The sequence below is a fragment of the Acipenser ruthenus genome, chromosome 4 (genome assembly GCF_902713425.1).
Source record: "Acipenser ruthenus chromosome 4, fAciRut3.2 maternal haplotype, whole genome shotgun sequence".
NCBI lineage: Eukaryota > Metazoa > Chordata > Actinopteri > Acipenseriformes > Acipenseridae > Acipenser > Acipenser ruthenus.
The window spans coordinates 60,067,402-60,092,278 of NC_081192.1; the positions used below are offsets into that span (position 1 = coordinate 60,067,402).

The 24,877-nt window shown below is 37.8% G+C and overlaps 1 protein-coding gene across 3 annotated transcripts in view; it reads left to right on the forward strand.

Annotated features, from left to right (window-relative positions):
- The window catches only part of LOC117400452 (epidermal growth factor receptor), a 179,297-nt gene that overhangs the window by 95,588 nt on the left and 58,832 nt on the right, over positions 1–24,877 (forward strand). For all 3 annotated transcript variants that reach the window (XM_034000452.3, XM_034000454.3, XM_034000453.3), the window contains exons 2-5: positions 15,830–15,981; positions 23,378–23,564; positions 23,878–24,012; positions 24,745–24,813. In XM_034000452.3, the coding sequence (XP_033856343.1) occupies positions 15,830–15,981; positions 23,378–23,564; positions 23,878–24,012; positions 24,745–24,813 (543 nt within the window). The remainder of the gene's footprint in view (positions 1–15,829; positions 15,982–23,377; positions 23,565–23,877; positions 24,013–24,744; positions 24,814–24,877) is intronic.

Here is a 24,877-nt window from a genome sequence, read left to right on the forward strand (position 1 = left end):
AGTCTCAATGTATGGACAAGTCTTCACAACACAGACAGAGAATGTCGGCAGCAACTGCTGGAGGATGTTGCATGCTTGCCTTTAATAAATGACATCACACTGTTTTAGAAAGGAAGCAAGTACCACTATTTTTAGGCTTTTATAGTGCTCTGAAATATTGTCTACTTAGGGTTATTTAATGTTTAAACAGGTCCATGAAATCCTAATTTTATTCCATAACTTACCTGCAAAAAATACGTAAATTTACTGCGATTTAAGTAGACCCCTACTCATAATTAGTTTTAAAGCGTATCTGGATTGCCTAGTTTTATGTGTTGAAGCAATACATCCTGATGTAACCCAAATCCCTTTTTTATGATTAAGGCAATTCTAATTCTCGTTTCTCCACCTCAAATTAATGTGGTGATGGAGATGGAAATGACATTGATAGTGTAATAGGCAATGTTTGCATTATAAAGAGAAATATACCGATTAAAGTAATGCATTGTACATAAAGCCCGGAACACACTGCCCGATGCAACCGTTGCATCTCAATGGAGGAGGTCCCATCGCAACAAAATCTTTGCGAGCGTGCATCATACACTGCCCGATTGAAATCGCAGGAAGGGACACAGAATTTGTGATTTTTTTCTGATGTTTCATCTACCCAGGATGCATTATGTACAGCAGAAATGGGGGCAAATCAATGACAAGTGGTGAAAACATAAGGCTACAATTTTGGCTAGAAGGCAATGTGATCGTGAAAACCACATAAGACTGGAGACATGTATATATCCTCTATATTAACACACGCAAGGTATAATGTCTGTGCCGATATCTTTTGAAAACAAGCCCTGACAGCCCCATAAGCATTGTACTTTTTAACTATTAGACAAAATATTTACATAATACCCAAAAACTGCTGCTACAATCATGATTCATTTATTATTAATAGCGTTTTAATTCAGTTATACCTAATCACATTTTTATTTACAATGTAGGGAACATACTGTGTCGCCCAAATGCTTATAATGAAAACATGTACAGTATTATGTTTTCCCTTCATTGTAAATAAAAATGTTATTTCTTATAATTTAATTAAAATGCTATTAATAATAAATTAATCATGGTTATAGCACCAGTTTTTTAGTACTGTATTCTGTAAATATTTCGTCTAATAGTTCAAAAGTACTGTGAGGGCTTGTTTTCAAAAAATAATCAGCACAGACATTATATACAAACCAATGGAATACCTTGTGTGTGTGTGTGTGTGTATTAATAGAGAGAGAATGCATGCATGTCTGTCTCCAGTCATATGATTTAACGCTGTGAACTCATTGGTCGCTGACTTTGAGACTTGTGAGTGGCTATAACACACTGCCTGATGCAAGGGAAATCGCATCGCAAAATATTAAAACATGTTTAAACTTTGTGATCGTTCGACTGATCCTGTAAAATCACATCGCAAAGCATAACACACTGCCCGATGCGACTGAAAAATCGTGACGCTATTGAGCGCATTGGGCAGTGTGTCCAGGGCTTAACCCTTAGCGGTCCATTTATTCAGCGGGTCTCAGGCGCGTCAGGTCCAATTTATTTTCACACGCACAGTTTATTTTAGATGCGCTGTTTAAAAGTATTTTTTTTCACAGTAAAACAGGTTTAAAAGGCACTGCATATCAACAGGACACTCAGTACTGCATCTCCAGCCCCGCCCCACCCCTTGTTCACTGTATTTTTCACATACCTCTTCATAGTAGTGCATACCGTAAATCATCTCCTGATCACTCGTTTTATCACCAAACTCCTCAATAATGCGATCCAAGTCATTATTTTATTACTATTAACATCTAAAAAAAGCTCTGCAAATGTCTGTGATATTCTCTGAGCGCTGGATGCAGAAGCAGCTATCTTGTTTGTTTATCTGTATCTGTATTCCTCAGATAGGCCCCCCCCTTTTTTTTCCGGCTTCTCTCGGCTCCTATTGGTCTCTCTCGACCATTGAATGGTTTTCTCTGCTTTTTCCGGAGAAAAAACGACTAGAGACCTGTTTTTTACGTCTTTTTGATGATGTCGGACCAGGTCCGACATAGGACCGCAAAGGGTTAATATCGTGTCATGGCCATTGATAGGTTTGAAGGTTAGTTAACTTACCGTGCTTTGTTTGGTAATTAAATAAATTGTTCAAATGCAAACTAATGTGCTCTGATCAGTCCTATCCTGCAATAAAATAATACACCTTTAAGTTTTACTTTATTTATCCTGGTTATAGCACTACAGTTGTAGTTGGTTTTATATATTCTATGTTGAATCCCAGGTATTACACCTGACCAAACTTTTAGAGTAGAATTACCGAAAGTAAATTAGAAATTCCACAAAGAAGCTGAGGTTAGAACTACAACCAGATTTGTATTTCCGATAACTCCATCTACTACTGCAGTGATATCCAGAAAAAATACATCTGGCTTTCTAATGGAGGCCATTTACTATAGCAAATTGGAATTACTGTGCATTATCATTTTCAGTTATAATTGTTTGCCATTTGGTAATGCTATGTTACCTTAAATGCCAATAGCTCTTTCTTTGTTTTAATTGTTTTTGAAACATGTTTGCATGTACAGAACTGTAATATATTTCACAATGGCTACATTTACAACAGCTTCTGGCACCCAGAATGGAACGCATCAAAACAAATAACAAAAGGGCAAATGAAGCTCGGTTAAAAACAAAACTGACAACGAAGGAAAAGTCACAGATCCACATCAGTGCTTTCCCACCATTATCAAATGTACACTGTTACTAATTTCAAAATAGACTTCTCTGAATAATCTCAAAACAGTTTAATCTGTTTATAATGTACATTTGTATATACAAATTCTAAATGCAATATGCATACCTTCAGACTGTGGCTGATAAATGACTGAAATGTCAGCAACAAGCTGACCTCTCCATTTAGATCAATCAGTAAATCCTTAGCTCATGGTCCTTAATATCATAGCATCAAATCCTGCTGTTGAAAAATATTGTAATTCAAAATACTTCTCTTATAGTAGTTAATCTTTTTTTGAAAATTAATTGATTTGAAGTTAAAATTTGTACATCTTTTAGCAGCACTTTTTTTTTTAATGAAGTTCATGTTAGTGTCGCTATTCTGAGAGTCCCAATGATGAGTAACCAAAAATGCACATATTAACTTTAGCACAGCACACGAAGGTATCCCTTTTGTGCTATGAGGGAATCTTATTAGAAACATTTAACAAATAATGACATTTAACCATCCTTGATTATTACATCTGCTGTAAAGCCAGATGGCCATGATTAGGTAAGTAAAATTGGAATGCTTCTTTAATTTCATTCTAAAATGTTAAAATCGTTGTAAACACCCTTTTTAATGCAATGTACATTTAATTATTGGCATGTTCTTATGATGCGTGCTATATTCACGGAACAGGAGCAAGGGCTGCAAGGAGTAAGCCACCGGGTGGGAGGGGGGGGGGGGTCCTCAATAAATTGTCTCTCAGATGTGCCTCTTTTGTTGACTGGCTGTCTGTGCTGCCTGCACAATTTGTAGAACATTCCTAAATGTGACAGCATAAGTCAGTAAACCTCCAGGCTCACGTCTTTGATATTTAACAAGTTTCATTTGCCTTACATTGACACTTCAACATTGACACTTGATTACTAAATACGAGGCAGCCATGAGTCGGTACAGTAACTTTTAGGCACAGTTGCTACCAGTTTGGAAAGTACAGTACTATATAGCCAGGTATGGGAGGCTTCTTTGATATATGCTGAGCTGTTATGATTGTATAGAACCCCCAATGCGTTCATGCTGGCATAAAGGCAGTGTCGAAACGTAAATAGAGTGCAGATCCTATGAACTTCTTTGACATGATGCGCTGTCGTTATTGTGTATAGCCCCATTCTGTCCAAGTGTTTATTTATTTATGTCATTTTGATTATAATATGTATGTAGAAATGCATTTATACAAACGAAGGTTTTTGTTTTTGTTACATGGCATTTCGGCTGCTTTTATCTATTCCTAAAGTACTGTAATGCAATGTACTGTACTGTATATAGGCAATATACACCCATTTATTTTACATGTTTTGGTACTTATTTACATTGTTTCAGTTGTACAGTTTTGTCTATACATAATATACCTGTATATACACTCATTTATTTTCAGATGTTAGTTTATTTCATTGTTTATCGTGTTTTTCTGGTTGCGCTTTATGCAATACGTCCCCATATTAACTAATTTATGTTCAAATATCCGTTTATTTACATTGTTTCAGATATGGAGATATTTTATATGACGTGCCTGAATAAAACTAAGACTTATATAAGATTTTTGTCCTTTCATTATTATATTTATTTTGCATTTAAAACAGCTGTCAAAAGCTCTTGGTTGTTCTAGGTATGCCTGTAAACGGGGTCGTTTCAGTGTTAAGGTTTGAAAGTTTGAAATAAACTACTGCGCACTCACCTATTTTGAACACACTTACGAAAAAAAAAAACACATACATTTTTTTATAATTCTGATTAAATGTCATTATGTAATAATTTTGATAAAATTGAATAATTGATCTCAGTGTATGTGTTGTAGCTTCAACATTTCCCCAAATATTAGTAACTTAGCTAGCTAGCTACCAGTTGGTGATGATAGTAATAACATGATCCAACCACATTTTAATTATACTAATTTGCTGACGACATTCATGTCATTATTAAAGTTACACTGTAGATGATGCAAACGTTAAAATATTAATAAGCAACAAATTATATTTTGTAATGTAATTGCTTGATCTGGAATCAAACTCATTTAGGCTACTTGCGCTAGCTGTGTATATATTGTTTTAAAATGTAACTGTGTTGGTGAGAGAAGAAATCGTTATGAAACTTCCCCGAGTGCCTGTAAATAATAATCTGCTTCTTGCTTGTGTAACATTTCTCACCCAATCATATTTCAATGCGATAATTGGCCACTTCTTGCACTGGCCGTAATTTCACAGCCAATCATGTTTCAGTACAACCAGAGGGTCATTCACATGACGTAAACACCAAATGCGTCGCGTTACGTAGGGGGTGGGGAGGCGAGGCGGCGCAGGAGCCTTGCAGAGCCTGTTCTGCTAAAACAAACCTGAAAACTAACTTCACACGCGCAATTATGTTATTTCTTTTCCAATTCTGTAGCCCCTATGGCTGCCTTTTTTGACCCGGTGGGGCGCCGGGCCTGTAGAATGGTAGGGGAAACACTGTGATCATCACTTGCCCCCAAAGGTGGACACCCGAATCTGCGCCACCAAAGCAAAATATAAATAAGGGTTAGTAAAGAAACACAGGGTAATTAGTGACAGTCAATACTAGAGGATTTTTTTTAATTATTAAGGAATAATCTCACCCACTTAGCAAAGAGGAAAAAACCCCCTTTGATTGGGAGGAAACCTCTGGTCCCCATGGAGAGATGGCCCCCACTCCGGGCATTCTACCAATATTCTGTTGGGCTGAATAAATATCAGGAAGAGAAGCACAAATGTAAGATTCCATGGCGGTGGAAGCACCCCATTTTTTTTTTTTTTTTGATAAGGAATATTTTTGTTAACATTAACTTTAGCTGCTGAGGTTGCCACACCTATACGAAAGGAATGAGGGGAATAGAATTGAGGGGGCAGGCCAGCTTCAGAAATGAGAGAGGAAAGATGAGTAGAAAGCCATTTTTGTTATGATATCACAGCTAGCATTGATATACAGAGGATCAGAAGGGTTGGAGGAGTTGCGGCAGGAAAAATAGCGGGATAGGGAGGAATAAGGACAAAGAGGAGAGTTGAGCTTGCAGAAGTGCACAAATTGACCCTAGTGGAGCTGGTTTGTTTTGGAGATACGAAGAAAGAGGAGATTGGAGCGGGTGGATGTGGGCAGCAGCCATATAGTTTTGTGGGGAAGCGAGGAGATTACACAAAGAAGACTTTAGTTCAGTATCAGATCATTGAATGGAGGAACAGTCAGGGGGAAAGGATGCACCAAAGGAACCAGATGTTGATTATCGCAGAATAGGATGGATTTTTTACACCATATTGGGCCCCAAAGATAGGCTGTGATGACTATAGGGAATAGTTCGAGGAGAGCTGTGGATTTATTCTGAGGGGGTAGAGATTGTATTTCTGGAGGCCAAGCCCTGGAGAACCATTGATTGAGGAAAATGGCGCTAAAGCATCCAAATGAAGTGAGAGGTCGTGGGGGGCAGAAATGAAGAGGGAAATGCTGTTCCAATGCTGCAGGAGGGAGGACCACATCCTGATGTCTTTCCGATGATATGTTGATGTGGACACTGAGATTTTGAACTGTCGTGGAAAGAACAAGGAGGCGGGATATGAAGGTCCTGCTTTGAGGAATGATGTGAACGGCGAAATTAAAATGACCCAAGAGTGAAAGAAGGTCCCGTTTTGAAATAGAGTGGTTGATTTGGATTGAGTGAGTGCGCAAATATGTTCCAGTTTGCCTGGGGGAAGACAAGCTTCGAAATTGAGAGTGTCCAATGTTATTTCAAGGAATTCAAGGGAGTGGACTGGACCGATGGTTTTCTCCTCTGAAATGGGAATGGCGACTGCGGAAAAGAGGGACCTGAGTTCTGTGAGTGCTTTTGCTGGGGGGTTTGAGGGAGCGGAGATACGGAGAAAGTTGTCCAGTAAGTGCAGCAGATAAGGGACGCGATGAATATTGAGAAGAATCCAGCAGAGGGCTTTGGAGAAGGAATTGAAGTAGAACTGCTCCCGCCAACAGACACCGAAGAGATGACGGAGGGAAGGTAGTATAGATATAACTTTGACAGCATCGGAAATGTCTGCTTTGGCGAACCAGGATCCTCGTCCAGATTATTTAATAGAATGGATGGCATCAGAGATGGTGATATAGTGAAGAGAAAACTAGTCTGAAGGAATAAGAGACTTGTTACTGCTGCTGGAAGAACAACAAGGGGCAGAGAGGTCAATGATGAGGCGCTTCTTGCCTGATTCGGAATTGAGGGAGGTGGGGGGTGGAAAAGTGTTACAACCTGGAATTAAAATGGATTTAATTGGGATTTTTACCATTTGATTTACACAACATACTTAACACTTTGAAGGTGCAAAATATTTTTTTTATTGTGACACAAGTTAATTAAACAAAAAAAAAAGACATTTGTTGGTTGCATAAGTATTCACCCCCGAGTCAATACTTGGTAGAAGCACCTTTGGCAGCAATTACAGCTGTGAGTCTTTTTGGGTAAGTCTCTACCAGCTTTGCACATCTGGATCCTGCAATTTTTGCCCATTCTTCTTGGCAAAATTGCTCAAGCTCTGTCAAGTTGGATGGGGACCTTACTTTGTGAACAGCAATTTTCAAGTCTTGCCACAGATTCTCATTCGGATTGAGGTCTGGGCTTTGACTGGGCCATTCTAAGACATTCAGGTTCTTGTTTTTAAACCACTCCAGTGTAGCTTTGGCTGTGTGTTTAGGGTCATTGTCCTGCTGGAAGGTGAACCTCCGCCCCAGTCCCAGGTCTCTTGCAGACTGAAACAGGTTTTCCACTAGAATTTCCCTGTATTTGGCTCCATTCATCTTGCCCTCAATCCTGACTAGTTTCCCAATCCCTGCCGATGAAAAGCATCCCCATAACATGATGCTGCCACCACCATGCTTCACCGTGGGGATGGTGTTCTCAGGGTGATGAGCAGTGTTGGCTTTGCGCCACACACAGCGTTTTGCGCTAAGGCCAAAAAATTCAATTTTCATCTCATCAGTCCAGAGAACCTTTTTCCACATGTTTGCTGTGTTTCCCACATGCCTTTTGGCAAAATCCAAATGGGATTTGATATGGGTTTTTTTCAGCAATGGCTTTCTTCTCGCCACTCTTCCATAAAGCCCAGCTTTGTGGAGCGTCCGGGTTATAGTTGTCCCATGGTCCCATGGACGGTTTCTCCCATCTCAGCTGTGGATCTCTCCAGCTCCTTCAGAGTTACCATTGGCCTCTTGGTTGCTTCTCTGACTAATGCCCTCCTTACCTGGTCACTGAGTTTTGGTGGACGGCCTTCTCTAGGCAGAGTCGCGGTTGTGTCATATTCTTTCCATTTTTTAATAATGGATTTAACGGTGTTCCGGGGGATGTTCAAAGTTTGGGATATTTTTTTATAACCCAAACCTGATTGGTGCTTCTCCAGAACTTTATCCCGGACTTGTTTTGATAGCTCCTTGGTTTTCATGATGCTGTTTGTTTAGATATGCGCTCTAACAAACTCTGGGGCCTTCCAGAAACAGGTGTATTTAATCTGAGATCATGTGACACTTTAATTGCACACAGGTGGACTCCATTCAACTAATTATGTGACTTCTGAAGGCAATTGGTTGCACCAGAGCTTATTTAGGGGTGGCACAGCAAATGGGGTGAATACTTATGCAATCAAGACTTCAGTTTTTTATTTGTAAATAATTTTGAAAAATATGTAGATTTTTTTTCCCCACTTCGACATTATGGACTATTTTGTGTAGATCAGTGACAAAAAATCTTAATTAATTCCATTTTAATTCCAGGTTGTAACACTACAAAATGTGGAAAAGTCCAAGGGGGGTGAATACTTATGCAAGGCACTGTAAGAGTGCCTAGTGTATTATCACTTTAGTCCCAGATACCAGGAACCTGTCCTGGATGATAATAAAGTAATAACTCAATGGTGTTTGTTGTACAGTACTGTACAGTATGTGAGGATACTATAATCAGTTGGGCATTACTCTCCTACCCATTCCTTCAGAAAAATAATATAATGTCCTTACCTATTACTTCATAAAAAAGCAGCGCATTATGTTACTCACTACATATTACTTGTTATATTTTTTTCTCTTGTCTTGTCCTGCGAAACAGTTGCTGTGACTATTGTTTACTTTTGAACTACTGTATGTGTCTGGTAATTCATTTATTAAATGTGTCAAACAGGTTTTTACAATTTTTGTTGCATAAATGCATTTCATTTTTGGCATATAACCAATGTATTGTATATTTCCTGACTTTCAATAATTTAGCATTGTGAAGAGAACATCATACAAATGTTTGAATTCATTAAAACCACAAATAGCAAATCATTACCTTGTTATTGACAAAAGTAATGTTATTACAGTAATGTGTTACTTAAGTAGCGAGTTACCCCAACTCTGACTATAATGTGCTGAGTCTTCCCAGCAAATCAATTGCCTTAGTTACTTGAATGTGCCAGCAAGATCAGGCTTATATTATTTTACTATGATCACTAATTGTAAAAAAAGTATGTTATTAACTGTGGTATATTAGTAGATTTTTGGCAATTGTTAAAATTAGAGGTGGGATGGTAATTATTAATTGTTACGGTGAATTTTAGCTGTTTTCTTTTCGTTATTATAACAATGTATTTGTTTAGATGGAATAATTGCATGTTTGAGGAGATAACTTAAAGTTATTTAGACTGTCAATTTTAAATTGCTGCCTTTTGTAAACGTTACTTTGTTTGTATTATTTTCTTTTTCTGTTTTTGTGTTTGTTTATTTATTTTCTTCCTTTTCTCTACACCTGCCCAGGCAATGGAAATTAGCTCATAATTAAATCTGGATGCAATACATCTTATGACATGTCATACATGTTAACAATTGTACATAAATAATACAAATACATAAATAATTTGCTGGATCACAATGATAAACTGATCATTTATGTTTTGTTGACAAGGCTGAAACCATTTTGTGTTCCCAACTGTGCTCAGGTGTGCTGCACAGTGTTCGGTTGTACTGCTTTCAGTGTTGTAGTGACTGAGCTACTGTATTAATAGATTTTGTCAGCAGGGATGCTATTGAGTATGACAGGCAGATTGAGTGGAATCCCATTTTAATAACCATGTGGCTCTCCACATGAATCACATATGGTTCTCCTTTTGTCACTTCCACTGTATCAACACCCTTTATTTCTGTTTTTTTTTGTTTGGTTTTTTGGTGAGGGGTTAACTTAAAATCAGTTATATGGGAATAAGAAATTATTTTAACAAAAGTACATAAAGGATTTTTTACAGTGCTCCCTTATTCCAACATTGTAGTTGAGAGCCAGAGACCATTCTATACGGTATGTGTCTTACAGTGAGTGATGTTTGCGAGTGAAATGGTTTTATGTGGACAATGTGGGGCAGGATCACATTGAGTTGTAACTCATTCTGCGTTACATTGGGTCTACAGCTAAACTTTCTAGACTTTTAGACTACAGCTAAACTTTCTATGTAAATGTGTTTGACTGACATGACCCCAGAGGTTTAAGACAAGTGTTTTACTTCAGTAGACCACCTAATCCTACTTCAGGTGTAGGACACTGCTTGAGTAGTAATATTGAAAATGTATTGCTGGTCCATTAAATTATTATTATTATTATTATTATTTGTTTATTTAGCAGACGCCTTTATCCAAGGCGACTTAGAGACTAGGGTGTGTGAACTATGCATCAGCTGCAGAGTCACTTACAACTACGTCTCATCCGAAAGACGGAGCACAAGGAGGTTAAGTGACTTGCTCAGGGTCACACAATGAGTCAGTGGCTGAGGTGGGATTTGAACCGGGGACCTTCTGGTTACAAGCCCTTTTCTTTAACCACTGGACCACACAGCCTCCTATAAATTGCAGACTATCTACTGTTAAGCCATAAACAAATTGTCTAATTGGAATCAGATCATCCATAAAGAAATGTCACTATTATAGTGCATCATCAGTTACTAAATGGGTGTTTTCATTCTTTAACAAAATATGAAAAGTATTTTCCCATTGGCATTGGTATGCTTGATGTAACCTTTTCTGAAGGACTGAGTGTTTTTTAATCCAAAAAATTGATTTCACACACATTTTCAAGCTCCTTCAAAATATATTCATCTGTTTTAGAGGCTCACATGTCAATTTAGTTTAGCATTGTGACTCAGCAGCTTGTAGAAGATATTTAAACCATTTTCACTTACTTTATTTATTTATTTTTTTGTATGATCTGCATAGCATTAGTTGCTAATTGTTAACCCATTACAAAATCTTGGTGTTTATATTATAAAATCAAAATTGTTGTTTCCCCTTTTTTCTGTTGGTACAGTTTTAACCCTTTGCGGTCCTATGTCGGACCTGGTCCGACTTTGCAATTATTCCTATCCGGTCCAATGTCGGACCCTGTCCGACATCATCAAAAAGACGCAAAAATGGGTTTCTAAAAAAAAGGCGTATCTCATGAATAGTCATACTTGCCCCTGGCACCTGATAACGGAGGCCATAAGGAAACAAGCTGGCTGTGACTGCATCAGCGCTCAGAGAATATCACAGACATTTACAGAGCTTTTTTCAGATGTTATAGTAATAAAATAATGACTTGGATCGCATTATTGAGGCGTTTGGTGATAAAACGAGTGATCAGGAGATGATTGATCGGTATGTACGACTATTATTATTATTATTTATTTCTTAGCATAATGTGAAAGCTATAGTGAACGAAAGGGTGGGGCGGGGCTGGAGATGCCTAGTGAGTGCTTTGTTGATATGCAGGGCCTTTTAAACCCGTTTGACTGTGGAAAAAAAATACTTTTAAACAGTGCGTCTAAAATTAACTGTGCGTGTGAAAATAGATTGGACCTGACGCGCCTGACACGCACTTAATAAATGGACTGCAAAGGGTTACAAAATGTTAATCATATTCTCTGTAACTGAAATTCTGCATCAGGTAGTGTGTTCTCTAATGGTCTTTTAATGGTGGAAAGTTAAGACACAAAATTAAATGGATAATATTAGAAAGCATTGATAGGGTTAAACTGAGTCATTGTAATGCTCAGTTGGTAAATGATGTAGCTTACAGCCAGTTACCATGAAACTGTACATTGATCACTTGTGATACCACAGCTTGACGTCATTCTGATCCATTAAAACCTGTCCAACCTGATCTAACTTGAAAATATACAGTATGTAAATTACTTTATCTAGTTTCTTTTACTGCTGTCTACACTCCCTTGTAAGCTTGCAATTGCACACCATATTTGTAGCAACTTTGTAGAACATCTAATATTGGGCGTAATATTTTTTAATCACTTTAAATAAATTATATTTTATTCTGTATATACTGGATTTTAAACAGTGCATTGTAGACCTACATATAGCTTAAAGCACGATAAACAGCACAAGGCTTATTCATATATACAATTGTAAACTGTTACAGGGGTGCTGAAAATTGACCAGATTTACTAAAGAAGATAAACGTGACAGAATTGAAATGGATCATTGTTCTCTGGTATTCTCACACCACAAAATCAAATCCAGCCCTATATAAACAGGAAGGAAAACTGTTGCTGCCAAACCACTGGCTGTGGTAAGAAGTTGTTCGGACATGCTTACATGCTGTTTTTTGAGATTCAGCTGTGTAGTTTCAACTCCTACCAGCTACATTACGTTTTAAAGGGTGAGTCCGGGCAGGTTCTTGAAACTTGTCGACCAACTACAGTTAACAATTAGCTGGTACTCAAGTACTTCAACAGTCTGGCCTTCCAATGCAGCCTCAGACAGGCTGTTGAGGTCTAGCACTGGATGCTGGCTGTGCAATTGTGTTCCCAAAGTGGAACAATTCTATATGAATTCAACATATTCCAATTATGGATGTGCAAGCTTTTGTACATCATATGTAGGAAGGTTTTGCACAATTCCTGGTTTTTGGACCTACTCGTAAAATATAAATATAAAATACAATAAAAAGAATACAAAAGATCATCAATAGAAGAAAAGGGGCCCCAGTGATAATATTTCTAATGCTAATTGGTGGAAAGGAAATTGATTTTAACCGCTTTCTTCACATGCCTTTATTGTAGGTCTTAATAATACATTAATAAAGGATGTAAGATGTTTAAAGAAATCCTTGATCAGTGTCATGGAAGAATAAGAAGACTTGCCAAAAAGGAATTTGATTACTACTTTGATGGGTTTGGTGATTTGATGCCTGTGCATGTGAGTTCTCTGTGCATGCAAAACAGGAAATAAACAATATGATTCAAGGCACTTTTACATGTTACATGCCTGGTACCCATTCTAATTCACATGGAGACTGTTTACTGAGTAGGAAGACGGGTGTCTGGGATGAAAAAAACAGACCAAATGCCAATGCAGGGCAATATAATGGGAATGCAATAGTTCTGGACAAGAGGAAACCAACCCACTAGTAATCAGTTGCAGTAGCATATGAGTTCCAGTGTCCCACTGTATCAGAACCACTGGGCAGTTTTTAAAATCCATTGTGTTGCTGTATCTGGTAATGTTGTCGTCTGTTAGGGTGTCTTCAGGGAAATACACTGGTGGTAATATGATAATTAAATGGGATTTTTCCAGGGAAAAGGGGATCAATGGTACATTTCTGATGTCCAAAGCAGAAGGGGTATTTCAGCATTTCAAAAGATCTCCTCATATAGTATTGTTCCCTCTTGCACCCAATTATTACACTCTAGGCTGTACTTTTAAAACTGCTGTTTTGTTGCCTGTAAAACGAGTGCTTGCATGTTTACCTAGAAGTAACTAATTAAACTGCATAAACCTGTCCATTGTAATCAAATTTAAAATATGTTTTGGGGAAATCAGCAGGGAATGTACTGTGTATTATTTTAATTATACAATTAAAACACATATTTCAATATCAGGCCTTGTAGCGTCACTAGTTAATATTAATTAACTGGAATTGGGCTGGTCTCTCATGTGCAGCCAGTACAGCACATTCATTTGGATGATTTTTAGTTTGTTTAGCAGTAGCAGGCACTCAACAGTGCACCCATCCCAGTGTGTGCAGCAGCTATTTTTATTAAAGCAAATATTTCCCCCCTTTTTTTCACACTGTAGACTCACCGTGCAGCCACCTCAGAGCTACAGCGTCAGAGGACAATGCAGCTCTGGGCAGCTTACAGGCAAGCCCGCAGGCGCCCGGCCAGACTACAGGGGTCGCTGGTGCGCGGTGAGCCGAGGACACCCTGGCCGACCTAAGCCCCCCCACCCCCCGGCGGCGTTCAGCCATTTTTAAAAGAGAACACACAAACTGAAAGCTAAAAGAAAAATCGTATGTAGTGACATAATAAAAATAGCAATGAACGTTCTTTCAATTTCAGCTTCCATTGCTCGGACTGATTTGTTCTAAACGCAGTGTTACCGACAGTTTCCTTAAAACAAAACACAATATGATCCCACAATCCCCCAGTAGTGTCCTTTGATGCACAGCAAGAATTTCCATGGTTGGCTAGGTTTTGAAAAAAGCAGTGAAACGCTCTTTTGATTTTGGCGGCTAGCCCTGGGCAGCCGAAGCCTGTAGCATCAGGTATTGGAACCGAGGCAAGTATTAGTCATTTCACTTATAGCTCTTAATGTTTCTGTAAAAGTCAGTCGTTACCTAGCACTTATTCAAGCCACAAAACAAAAATCACAAAACAAAAGAACCAGACTTGTTTGCACAAGCAGTTATAGAGCTGAGGTACAGTACTTGGGTGCATACCATGTTTTATTGTATCAGTTCTCACTGTGTGTTTTACCCTGAATCTCCCCAGCACAATACAATTTAATTTACTGGAAGTAGTCAAAAATATATTAAATGTTTTAAAAAGTGCTCAGATAGTCCTATTAGTGGATTTAAGCCCTTTTTATTATTGTTACACTTCTACAAGTAAATCCTTACAGTTCTAGTTTAAACAACCTATTTTTCTGGACGTTTTTTTTTTGCTTTTAGTGTTTTACAGCCCAGTGGAGTCAGCATTTTTGTGCATTTGTGAGGCCCAGGACTTTGGCTTTTCAGAAGCTTCTGTAAGATTATAAATAGCATTTGGCAACATTTGGGGGTTAGATGATCTCCTAGTGTATGAAATGCCATCCCTACATGCGTGTATCTTCTGATGCCTCCTATGCATTTAACCGGAAGGTGAGGAGTCTGAAGAGTCTGAATTATTTGTATACTGTCCATGTATTCTCTCAATTGTTACTCTACGCCCTTCATATTCTTTTAAGTAATTGCAGGTATTGAATAAAAAAATTAAATGTGTATCTAGGTTTTTTAATTGTTTAAGAAGTTAATTTGGTAACGGGTTAAGCAAGTTAAAAGACACAAGCTGAGCAATGATGTTTGGTTAAATGGTAAATTAAGCCTCTGCACTTCACCATTGACATTATCAGTTTGGAAAAGAGATCTAAATAGCAGGCGGTCAGTCGGTTTTTGCTTTAATATGGATTCCCATCTCCTTTTGACTGAACTTAGACTAAACAGTGCTTGAATATCTATCTTGGCCTGACTCTCAGAACTGTGTGACCTTGATAGTTTTAAGGAAAATGGCTGTGAAGTGATTGTTCATGCAAATGTTCCTGGTGATTTTGCATGCTTTTTAGATATGGTTAGGTTTAATCTTTTAAAGCCTGATTTATAGACAACTCTGCCAAAACAAATACACTGACAGGCATGTTTGTGTAGTATACTTCACCTTAAAGGAAAGACACACCCCTAGCTTCCAAAACATAAAAGCTTAAAAGAAATGCTAAACCACAAATAAAACTTTGATTCAGAATGGTCAGTGTTTTCTAATCCTGTCACTGCAAAAGCAGTACCACCTCCTTATTATTCAAATAATACTTTTATGTGTATTCTATTAATATCATACATTATTTGTGGAGTAAGTGATAAATATGTACTGGTGGAGTGACTCTTTTAAATTCCCCTTTTAGGCAGGTATTATACCATTGTACATTTTTACCTATGCATGAAGACGAAATCTCATGCTACTACCTTTCTTAGGTTTCTTTCTGACTGAATGTATTGTTGTTTTTTTTTGACAGTGTGTCAGGGGATCAGCAACAAGTTGACTCGTTTGGGAACTCATGAAGACCATTACAACAATCTTGTAAGGATGTACAGAAACTGTACAGTAGTACTGGAGAATCTGGAGATTACCTATGTAGAAGAAAACCGTGATCTGTCTTTCTTAAAGGTGAGCAACAGTTTGCAATGATAGTTTCTGACCAATTAAAACCACCTGTGCCATTGTGTACCGTAGGTTTCTGTTCTTTACCCAGGCTAATCCTATATTCTGACACAATAAGCCTAATTTACTAATGTCTTTATACTAAACAATGGGTTTCCTGTAGGTTTTAGGTTTCTGTTCTTTACCAAAATTTGGATTTATTTATTTATTTATTTATTTATTTATTTATTTATTATTTAATAAAACACTGTTATATTTAGTCTTGCAGCAATCTAATGTTAAGCCCTGTATTTTACTTTTTGAACAAATTCCTGGAACCAACCTTTTTTTCTTTTACATGTTTCCTTCTAAAACAAATCTTGCTCAAGAGATTTTACTTCAACTCTAGCTCAAGCCTGGTAGCCCGCAGCAATAATAAAGCCACTGGCAATGAATTCCCAGCTATGCTAATTTAATACATTTTGGGGCACAAACGTGACTTTGTGCCTTTGGCAGGTACCCATGATAGATGCTACTTTGGGCTAGTGTACAAGGTATTGCATCATATTGCTAAGGGACAGAAAAGGCTAAGGTTAAAGCAATCGGCTATCCTGTCACCAAACACGAAAATTACAAAAGTGTAAAGGATGAAAAAAAGTTCTGTGCTTTACAAAGGGCTTCAGTTTTTATGTATTTATTGCAAAGGGATGCATTTTTTGGTTTGTAGTAGCTTCAGTATTTTTTTTATAACCTTGCTTATAAAACAACTAAATAAAGCAGTATCATTTTGAGTCAAATGGCAATATTTTCAAACATTGAATAAATGGTGTCATATAAAAAAATACAGAATGAAGAGGTCTTCAAACCCATCATACTTTTTTCCTATTTGGTCAAAGAGCTAGTCAGGCCTACTTCCAACAGAGCTCATGGCATGTTTTATAGTAGAAGGTTGGGCAAGGTTACGTCACAAACAGGATTTCCATTGCTGAAGTCTCGTGAGCATAAGGTACGGCTTTTTAGCATGAGAAGGTGATTTACCCACCCTTTAAAGTCGTATAATATTTTAGACACGCACTTCCTAGTGTGAGGAATGTGTGTGGTATGTGTGTGCTACTTCACATAAATCATGACAGTGGAGAGAGAATTTGGAGTTTCTAAACTGCATGAAACCCTGCCAATGTAGGCACCACTTTGTTAATTAACCTTACATGTTGTTTGTTACTTGTTATATTAACTAAACAAAAAATGTAGCAAATTGTATTTTGTAAATATTTTGATAAATCTGGCACCATCTCCATTAATGCTGGTTTTCAAAGTTTGCATGAGAACTGAATATAAAATAAATGTGAATGATAACACAATTTTTGTTCCTGGGTAGTAAGTGTTATTTCCTAATTGCTTATGCCTCAAAAGTATAGAAAATGGCTATTATTCCCCACAAACTTTGCTTTTGTGACCAGGACAGTGATATTTTGAAATTTACCTATTTCCAATGAGAAAACGGGCGAATTTGTGTCTTTTCGTTCACATAAAGTCAGAAAAAAACAACATATGAATCCAAATTAACATGTATTTATACTAAAGTAATACAAAAATGACTACAAAAGATTTAGAAGTGAGTAGTTTTTCGAGATTTACCATTATACTGTAAATCACTTTCACGAATCAGCCCCCAAATGTAGTCTCCCATCATGTTCTCGTTATACTGTCCTTGGTAGCGGCGTTCAAAGTCCAGTATATCCTGGTGGAAGCGCTCGCCTTGCTCCTCCGAGTACGCTCCCATGTTCTCCTTGAATTTATCAAGATGAGCATCAAGGATATGGACTTTGAGGGACATCCTACAGCCCATTGTGCCGTAGTTCTTCACCAGAGTCTCAACCAGCACCACATAGTTTTCAGCCTTGTGACTGCCCAGGAAGCCCCGAACCACTGCGACAAAGCTGTTCCAAGCCGCTTTCTCCTTACTAGTGAGCTTCTTGGGGAATTCATTGCACTCCAGGATCTTCTTTATCTGTGGTCCGACGAAGACATCGGCTTTGACCTTTGCCTCAGACAGCTTAGGGAAGAAGTCTTGAAGGTACTTGAATGCTGCCGACTCCTTATCTAGAGCTCTGACAAATTGTTTCATAAGGCCCAATTTGATGTGCAGTGGTGGCATCAGCACCTTCCGGGGGTCCACCAGTGGCTCCCACTTGATGTTGTTCCTCCCCACACAGAACTCGGTCCGCTGTGGCCAGTCCCGCCTGTGGTAGTGCGCCTTGATGTCCCTGCTGTCCCAAAGGCAAAGATAGCAGGGAAACTTGGTAAAACCGCCTTGGAGACCCATCAGGAATGCCACCATTTTGAAGTCTCCTATGACCTCCCAGCCGTACTCATCATACTTCAAGGCGTCCAGCAAGGTCTTGATGCTGTTGTAATCCTCTTTGAGGTGCACTGAGTGAGCCAGGGGAAGAGACGGGTACTTGTTACCATTATGGAGCAGCACGGCTTTGAGGCACCTGGATGAGCTGTCAATGAAGAGGCGCCACTCATTCTGGTTACAGGCGATTCCGATTGCCTCGAACAGACTGGTCACATTGTGGCAGAAGCAGAGCCCATCTTGACGGGTGAAGAAGCTGGAAAAAGGTTGGTGACGCTTCCTCTGATCTGCGACTTGCACACTTTCATCTAACAAGTTCCACTGCTTGAGCCTAGACGTCAAAAGCTCGGCATTGGACTTGGTGAGACCAAGATCTCTAATCAAGTCGTTGAGGTCTTTTTGGTTGGGGTAGTATGGGTTTCTCTCCTCAGCTCCACCTCTGAAATTGTCATCTGGATCTACAACGTCTCCCTCGCTCTCTGACTTGCTGCTTTCTTCTAAAGACGACTGCTCTCTCTCCGGAGGAGTGGGTACGGGGAGCTCATGGCAGTGTGGCACCGGGGCGATGGATGAAGGAAGGTCCGGATACATGATAGCAGGTGCATTCTTGCCAGTCCGACGTTTGGAAGGGTCCACCATGCAGAAGTAGCAGTTGCTTGAGTGGTCAGTGGGTTCCCCCCAAATTCTTGGGATAGCGAACTTCATGGCTCTCTTTTCCCCTCTATACCATCCTACAAAAATACATTTATTTCACCCATGACTAATGTGTAAGAGATTCTCGCAACATTCTTCATATATGATATATTTTTTCAATAACATTGAAAATTGTAAAACATTTTAAAATTAAAAACTTTTACAATTTTAAAAATTTTAACAAATTTTATAACATAAAATTCCAAGCAACAATTGTCCATCTTACCTTCCAGAGTTTTTTTGCAGTGCTCGCAGGTGAAATGAGGTGCCCAGGGTTTGTCTTGATCCCCGACAGGCATGCCGAAATATGCCTTGTAGGCCTCACACATCTTAGCAGGTGCTTCCACGGAGTACATTTTCGCTCTTGTCTTGATAAATTGGCCGCAGACATAGCAAAATGCGTCTGCCAGATGCTTGCAGCTTCTTGATGCCATCTCAGAAAAATGCAGATATGTATCCACTTAGGCAGCTGGAACTAAACTGAACTGGTGGGCTTAAGGCCCCTGTATTTATACTACTATTTATATTACTAGAACGTTCTAGAAGTTACTCCAAGTTTACTCAGCACTGAATCTATCTGGAATGTTCTGGAAAATAGGTAAATTTCAAAATATCACTGTCCTGGTCACAAAAGCAAAGTTTGTGGGGAATAATAGCCATTTTCTATACTTTTGAGGCATAAGCAATTAGGAAATAACACTTACTACCCAGGAACCAAAAAAAAAAAAAAAAAAATTGTTACACGGTGTAGTCAAACGGAGCTTGATAATCACCTTTCCTGATTTACTGAATTAAAAAATACTTCTATATAGGAGGGTGCTCAAACTTTTGTCCACTAACTGTAGGTCCCCCATAGTCCACAAAAATATACAAATAAACACACCTGCACATTGTCGTGTAGTCATACCTTGTCATTTTGTTTTTACTGACATACACATTTACAGTGGCCATTGTTTTTTTTTTTACTGACACTGTTTTTTTTACAGGACATCATTTAAAAAAATAGAAACAACAAATAAAAAACATTATTAAATGGGCTAGTTTTGTGTACTTACATTTCTTTAGGTCTTATTTACTTCTTATGGGCATACATGGACACATTTGTAGGCTGGATCCTTTGCTTCGTTGGTGTGAAGCTGGTGCTGTTTTTAACAGCAGTCTTGATAATTACTTGATTGTAGAACGCGTATACTAATTTCAGTACAGTATTGTAAACTGGTATTCTTCTTTTGATACTTTTCACTGCCATCAAGGTGTAGGTATATGTCATTCGAGCTGTTTGGAAAAGCCGCAGGCAATACACAATATACCATATTTATTCCAATTCAAAATCACAGACATTTTTTTATTTATTTACATTTTAGTTTTAAAATGTGACTTTTTTTTTTACTGACTGGTCTTAATGGACAGTTGGTAACCTTAAGTCAAATGCAGTTTAACGTGGCTTATTCTTTCTCAATCACCAATACAGCGAAGGCAGTGAGCTTTCCTTGCTTTACTGTTGATCGGAGGTGTTTTTTGACACCGTCGTTAAAGAAAATGCTCTTTCTTCTAAGGTTTTCGGCAGTTCAGGGCTTTCAGCACCAATTTGTAAAAATATTTCTAATGCCCCCCTTTGCCTCTTGCATTATTCTTCTACCTGTTTCTTGTGTTTATACTTTGCTGCCCCTGAAAGAGACAATCAAACTGACTGACCTGGAATGTACTTGAGTGAGTGAGACAGTAAGTTCAGGCTCAGTCAGTTTGATTTTGTGTGAACACAAGTGAGATTACGTATCTGTTTAAAAAAAAAAAACCTTGGCATTTTGGGCCTCCCCATGACTTTGGGCACTAGGCAGGTGCCCAGTTTTCATATGCGTTAATATGGCCCTGTGAGCAGGCATCACACACTGCTAGATTGAAATCGCAGGAAGGGATGCACAATTTGTGATTGACCTGCCTTGGATGCATAAAGCAGTGGTGCGCAAAGTGGGGGGCGCGACTATGTAAGGGGTAGGTCTGTAAAAATATATATATATATATATATATATATATATATATATATATATATATATATATATATATTAAAAGAATAGAACATTTTAAATAAATACATAAATGACAGCTAATTAGTTCAAGTTCTTACCTTTCAAATGAGCCATTGTCGATCATGCTAGGACTTGTAGAACCGGATAAATTATGTTTGAAGTGGCGTGTGTGTCCGTGAAACTGCAGTGAACAGAGACGAAATTGCATGTGTAAAAAAAATCACTAATGTTTTAACAGGTGTTTTTTTTTTCTGGATTTAATGTAAATCGCGTATTTTTCCTAGATTTAACCCAAAAATGTACAGATTTAGCTAAATACATAAATGTTAACAAACACATTCTTAAAAGTCAGAGTGTAAGTGCAGCTCTGCAGCACACAATGCCAAATCAAACGCATCAATGGGCATGGGCTTGCATGTTAAAAGGCCTATGCACACCGGACACGAACGACGCAAGCGAATAAAAAATAATTAAAACTATTGATTTAATTGTAGTAATGCACAACGTAAGCGAAGCGAGCGGCGCAATGAAACAAGCAAATATAGAAATACATTTGTTTATTTGTATTCGCGCTACACACTGTTTACATTGCAATGGACCAAACGAAATAAAGTCAAAGGTAGTGGCTGTTAAACTTTCACTGTCTCGATCACGCAGAGATTATAACAGAAATAAAAAATGGACATCAATGAGAATTTAAATATTAAAGTACAAAAATATATTGTTCTTTATGTTGCCAGTATGGCAGGACGCCAGATGGCAAGAAATAGCCAGAACAACTGGAAATTAATGGTATGTCTATCTCTCTTTATTTCACCTTAATTATAGTGACGGGGAGCACCACACACTGGTTTTGTATTTCCATAAATTACGCTTCTTTGTTTTAATAATGTTGACCAATAATAATAATCACAATAGCTCACAGCTCACAAGCCGGTGGTATTCTCCAAACTGTTTCCTTTTTTTTTTAGTGTGTTTTATTTAAAAAAGGGGGGGGGCACTAAAAAAGGGGGGGCGCACCACTGGCATAAAGTACAGAGGCAGTTGGGGCAAATCAGTGACAATAGGTGAAAACTTAAGGCAGTGGCAGTACTATCTACAATGTTGGCCAGACGGCGATGTGATCATGAAAACCATATATAACTGGAGACATATATTCTCTCTCTATTAAAAAAATAAAAAATATTGTTTTAATCTTGTATTTATTTACAATGAAGGGAATATATACTGTGTAGCCCAAATGCTTATAATGAAAACATGTATTATATTTTCCCTTCATTGTAAATAAAAACGTGATTAGGTATAATTTAATTAAAAAGCTATTGATAATAAATGAATCATGGTTATAGCAGTAGTTTTTAAGTTTTCTGTACAGTGCTTATGGGGCTGTCAGTGCATGTTTTCAAAAGATATCAGCACAGACATTATATACAAACCAATGGAATACCCTGTGTTTTGTGTGTGTATATATATATATATATATATATATATATATATATATATATATATATATATATATATATTTAATAGAGAGAGAATGCATGCATGTCTGTCTCCAGTCATGTGACTGAATGTGGTGAACTCATTGGTCGCTGACTTTGAGACTTGCGAGCGGGTATAACACACTAGCCGATGCGATGGAATAGCATTTCAAAATATTAAACATGTTTAAACTTTGCGAGCCGATGGAAATTGATCTGTAAAATCTCATCGCAAAGCATAACACACTGCCTGATGCGATTAAAAAATCGCATCGCTATTGATCGCACCGGGCAGTGTGTCCAGGCCTTTAGTAAATCATTACTTTTGATCATATAACATTTTTAGTTTTATTTTTAAATGTGTTTGGAAAATATTCTACTGCAAACATTTATGATTTAAAGGCTGCAGTTGCAGAAAGTTATGTATACATATGTTTGTATATAGAATCTTTCAATAAACAACACATTAAAACTGCATACTCAAAAGAGTGACCAGGCACACTTAATGTATTGTCTTGGATTAGTTGCCCTTAGAAAACAATATAGTAAATCAGTAAAGTAAATTAATAATGTTATAACATCTCCTGTAAGGGCTGTTTTAATACAAAATGAGAGCTAGTAATATCATAGAAAAAGTAATTTACCATGATCTACGGTAGATTCACATGCATGCACATGTAGAAATGTGTGACTTACAGAGATATGCCTCCATATACCTCCATATCCTGCTGCTCTCAATAACATGTGATAAAGAATGTCCTAACCAAGTACAGAGCTTTCTAGAAATATAAAACAAATGTAAATGTGACATATGGATAAACAAAAAGGGCATTAAAGAAAGTATTCCTTGTGTCTCTCCACAGACTATCCAAGAGGTTGGTGGATATGTGCTGATTGCACTCAACAATATAGCGAAACTCCCTCTGGAAAACCTGCAGATAATCAGAGGTCACACTCTGTATGATAACAAATATGCTCTGGCAGTTTTGTCCAACTATGATAAAAACTCTACTGTGGGGTTGACAGAACTGCCCTTGAGAAGCCTAACAGGTGAGTTTGTGATTTCATTTACTTGGCCATTCATAAATGTACAGTACTATGTGTTAAAATTGTTCTAGAGAGATGCATGCCCATTCCTTAATAATCTCCTCCTTCTCTAATTTCTTCTGAGAGTTTGGCAAGAATTCTGCTATTCAGCCTGTTTACTGGAATGACCTATTGGAGACACTTGCCCCTTTGCCTAAATGTATTTGCACATGCTACTAGTGACACCTGCTGGTGAAGGCTGCAATGGTACCATTTAACCAAATGTTGCATTGATTGTCATGATGCTTATCTTTCTTTCTCTTATTTTGCTCTTTAGAAATTATCAAAGGAGGAGTGAAATTCACCAACAACATGTTGCTTTGTAACCTGGATACTATCCAGTGGAATGATATTGTCGACTTCAAAGCAAACCCTGAAATGGTTCTTCCTGCAGTGAATAACAAGCCACATTGTGAGTGCCACAATCAACATAGCATAATATATCTCTGTTAATACTGAAACTTGGCTTAAAGTAGTAATCTCAACACTCCTCCTTATTATATCAATGCAGCTTTGGTAACTGTTGAATTTATATTGGGTCAATTACCTTTATGAACCAAAATGAAACAATCACACAGAGAATAGGATTACATATTCCAGACTGAGTTTGTACAAAAGGTTTCCCATCTAAACCCTGATACCAAAGAAAGATGAAACTAATCTCTAAGTAATTAGAGCAGAGTAAACAAAGCAATAGCTCTGTAGAACATTGTTAACTCTAATTTAACACTGTAGTTTTGAACAAAGCTGTTGCTTTTAAACAGTGACAATTACAAAACAAATCATAGGTGAAAGAAAACATGTTTACTAAGCTGTCAGCTAAAACACGAGGGGCAGTTTTACAACTTTATCATTATGTATTGATATTATGTATATAGAAAAATGTGTAGCTTCCCTAATCCTGCCTCCTTATAACAGTGATTTGTCAAAAAAATGACAGACCCATAGAGGCATTAATGTAGCTTCAAAGCAACTGTGACACAAACCCAGTTGTGGTATTAAAAAAGCAATGCCAGTGTTAAAAGTAGTGCTCAGAATCTCTGCCGAGATTGTTTTTACCATTGTTTTTTTGGTAATCTTCCCCTGTTCGGCACCTGTGCCAACTTGGTTTAATTAAGTAAAATGTGTTGTATTTTTAACTCAGGTCAAAAATGTGATCCGAGGTGCTCCAATGGGTCATGCTGGGCACCAGGTCCTGACGACTGCCAAACTTGTAAGTGACGCAGAAAGAAATAATGCTTACAAATTATATTTTAAAAAGATAATGATTCATCTTG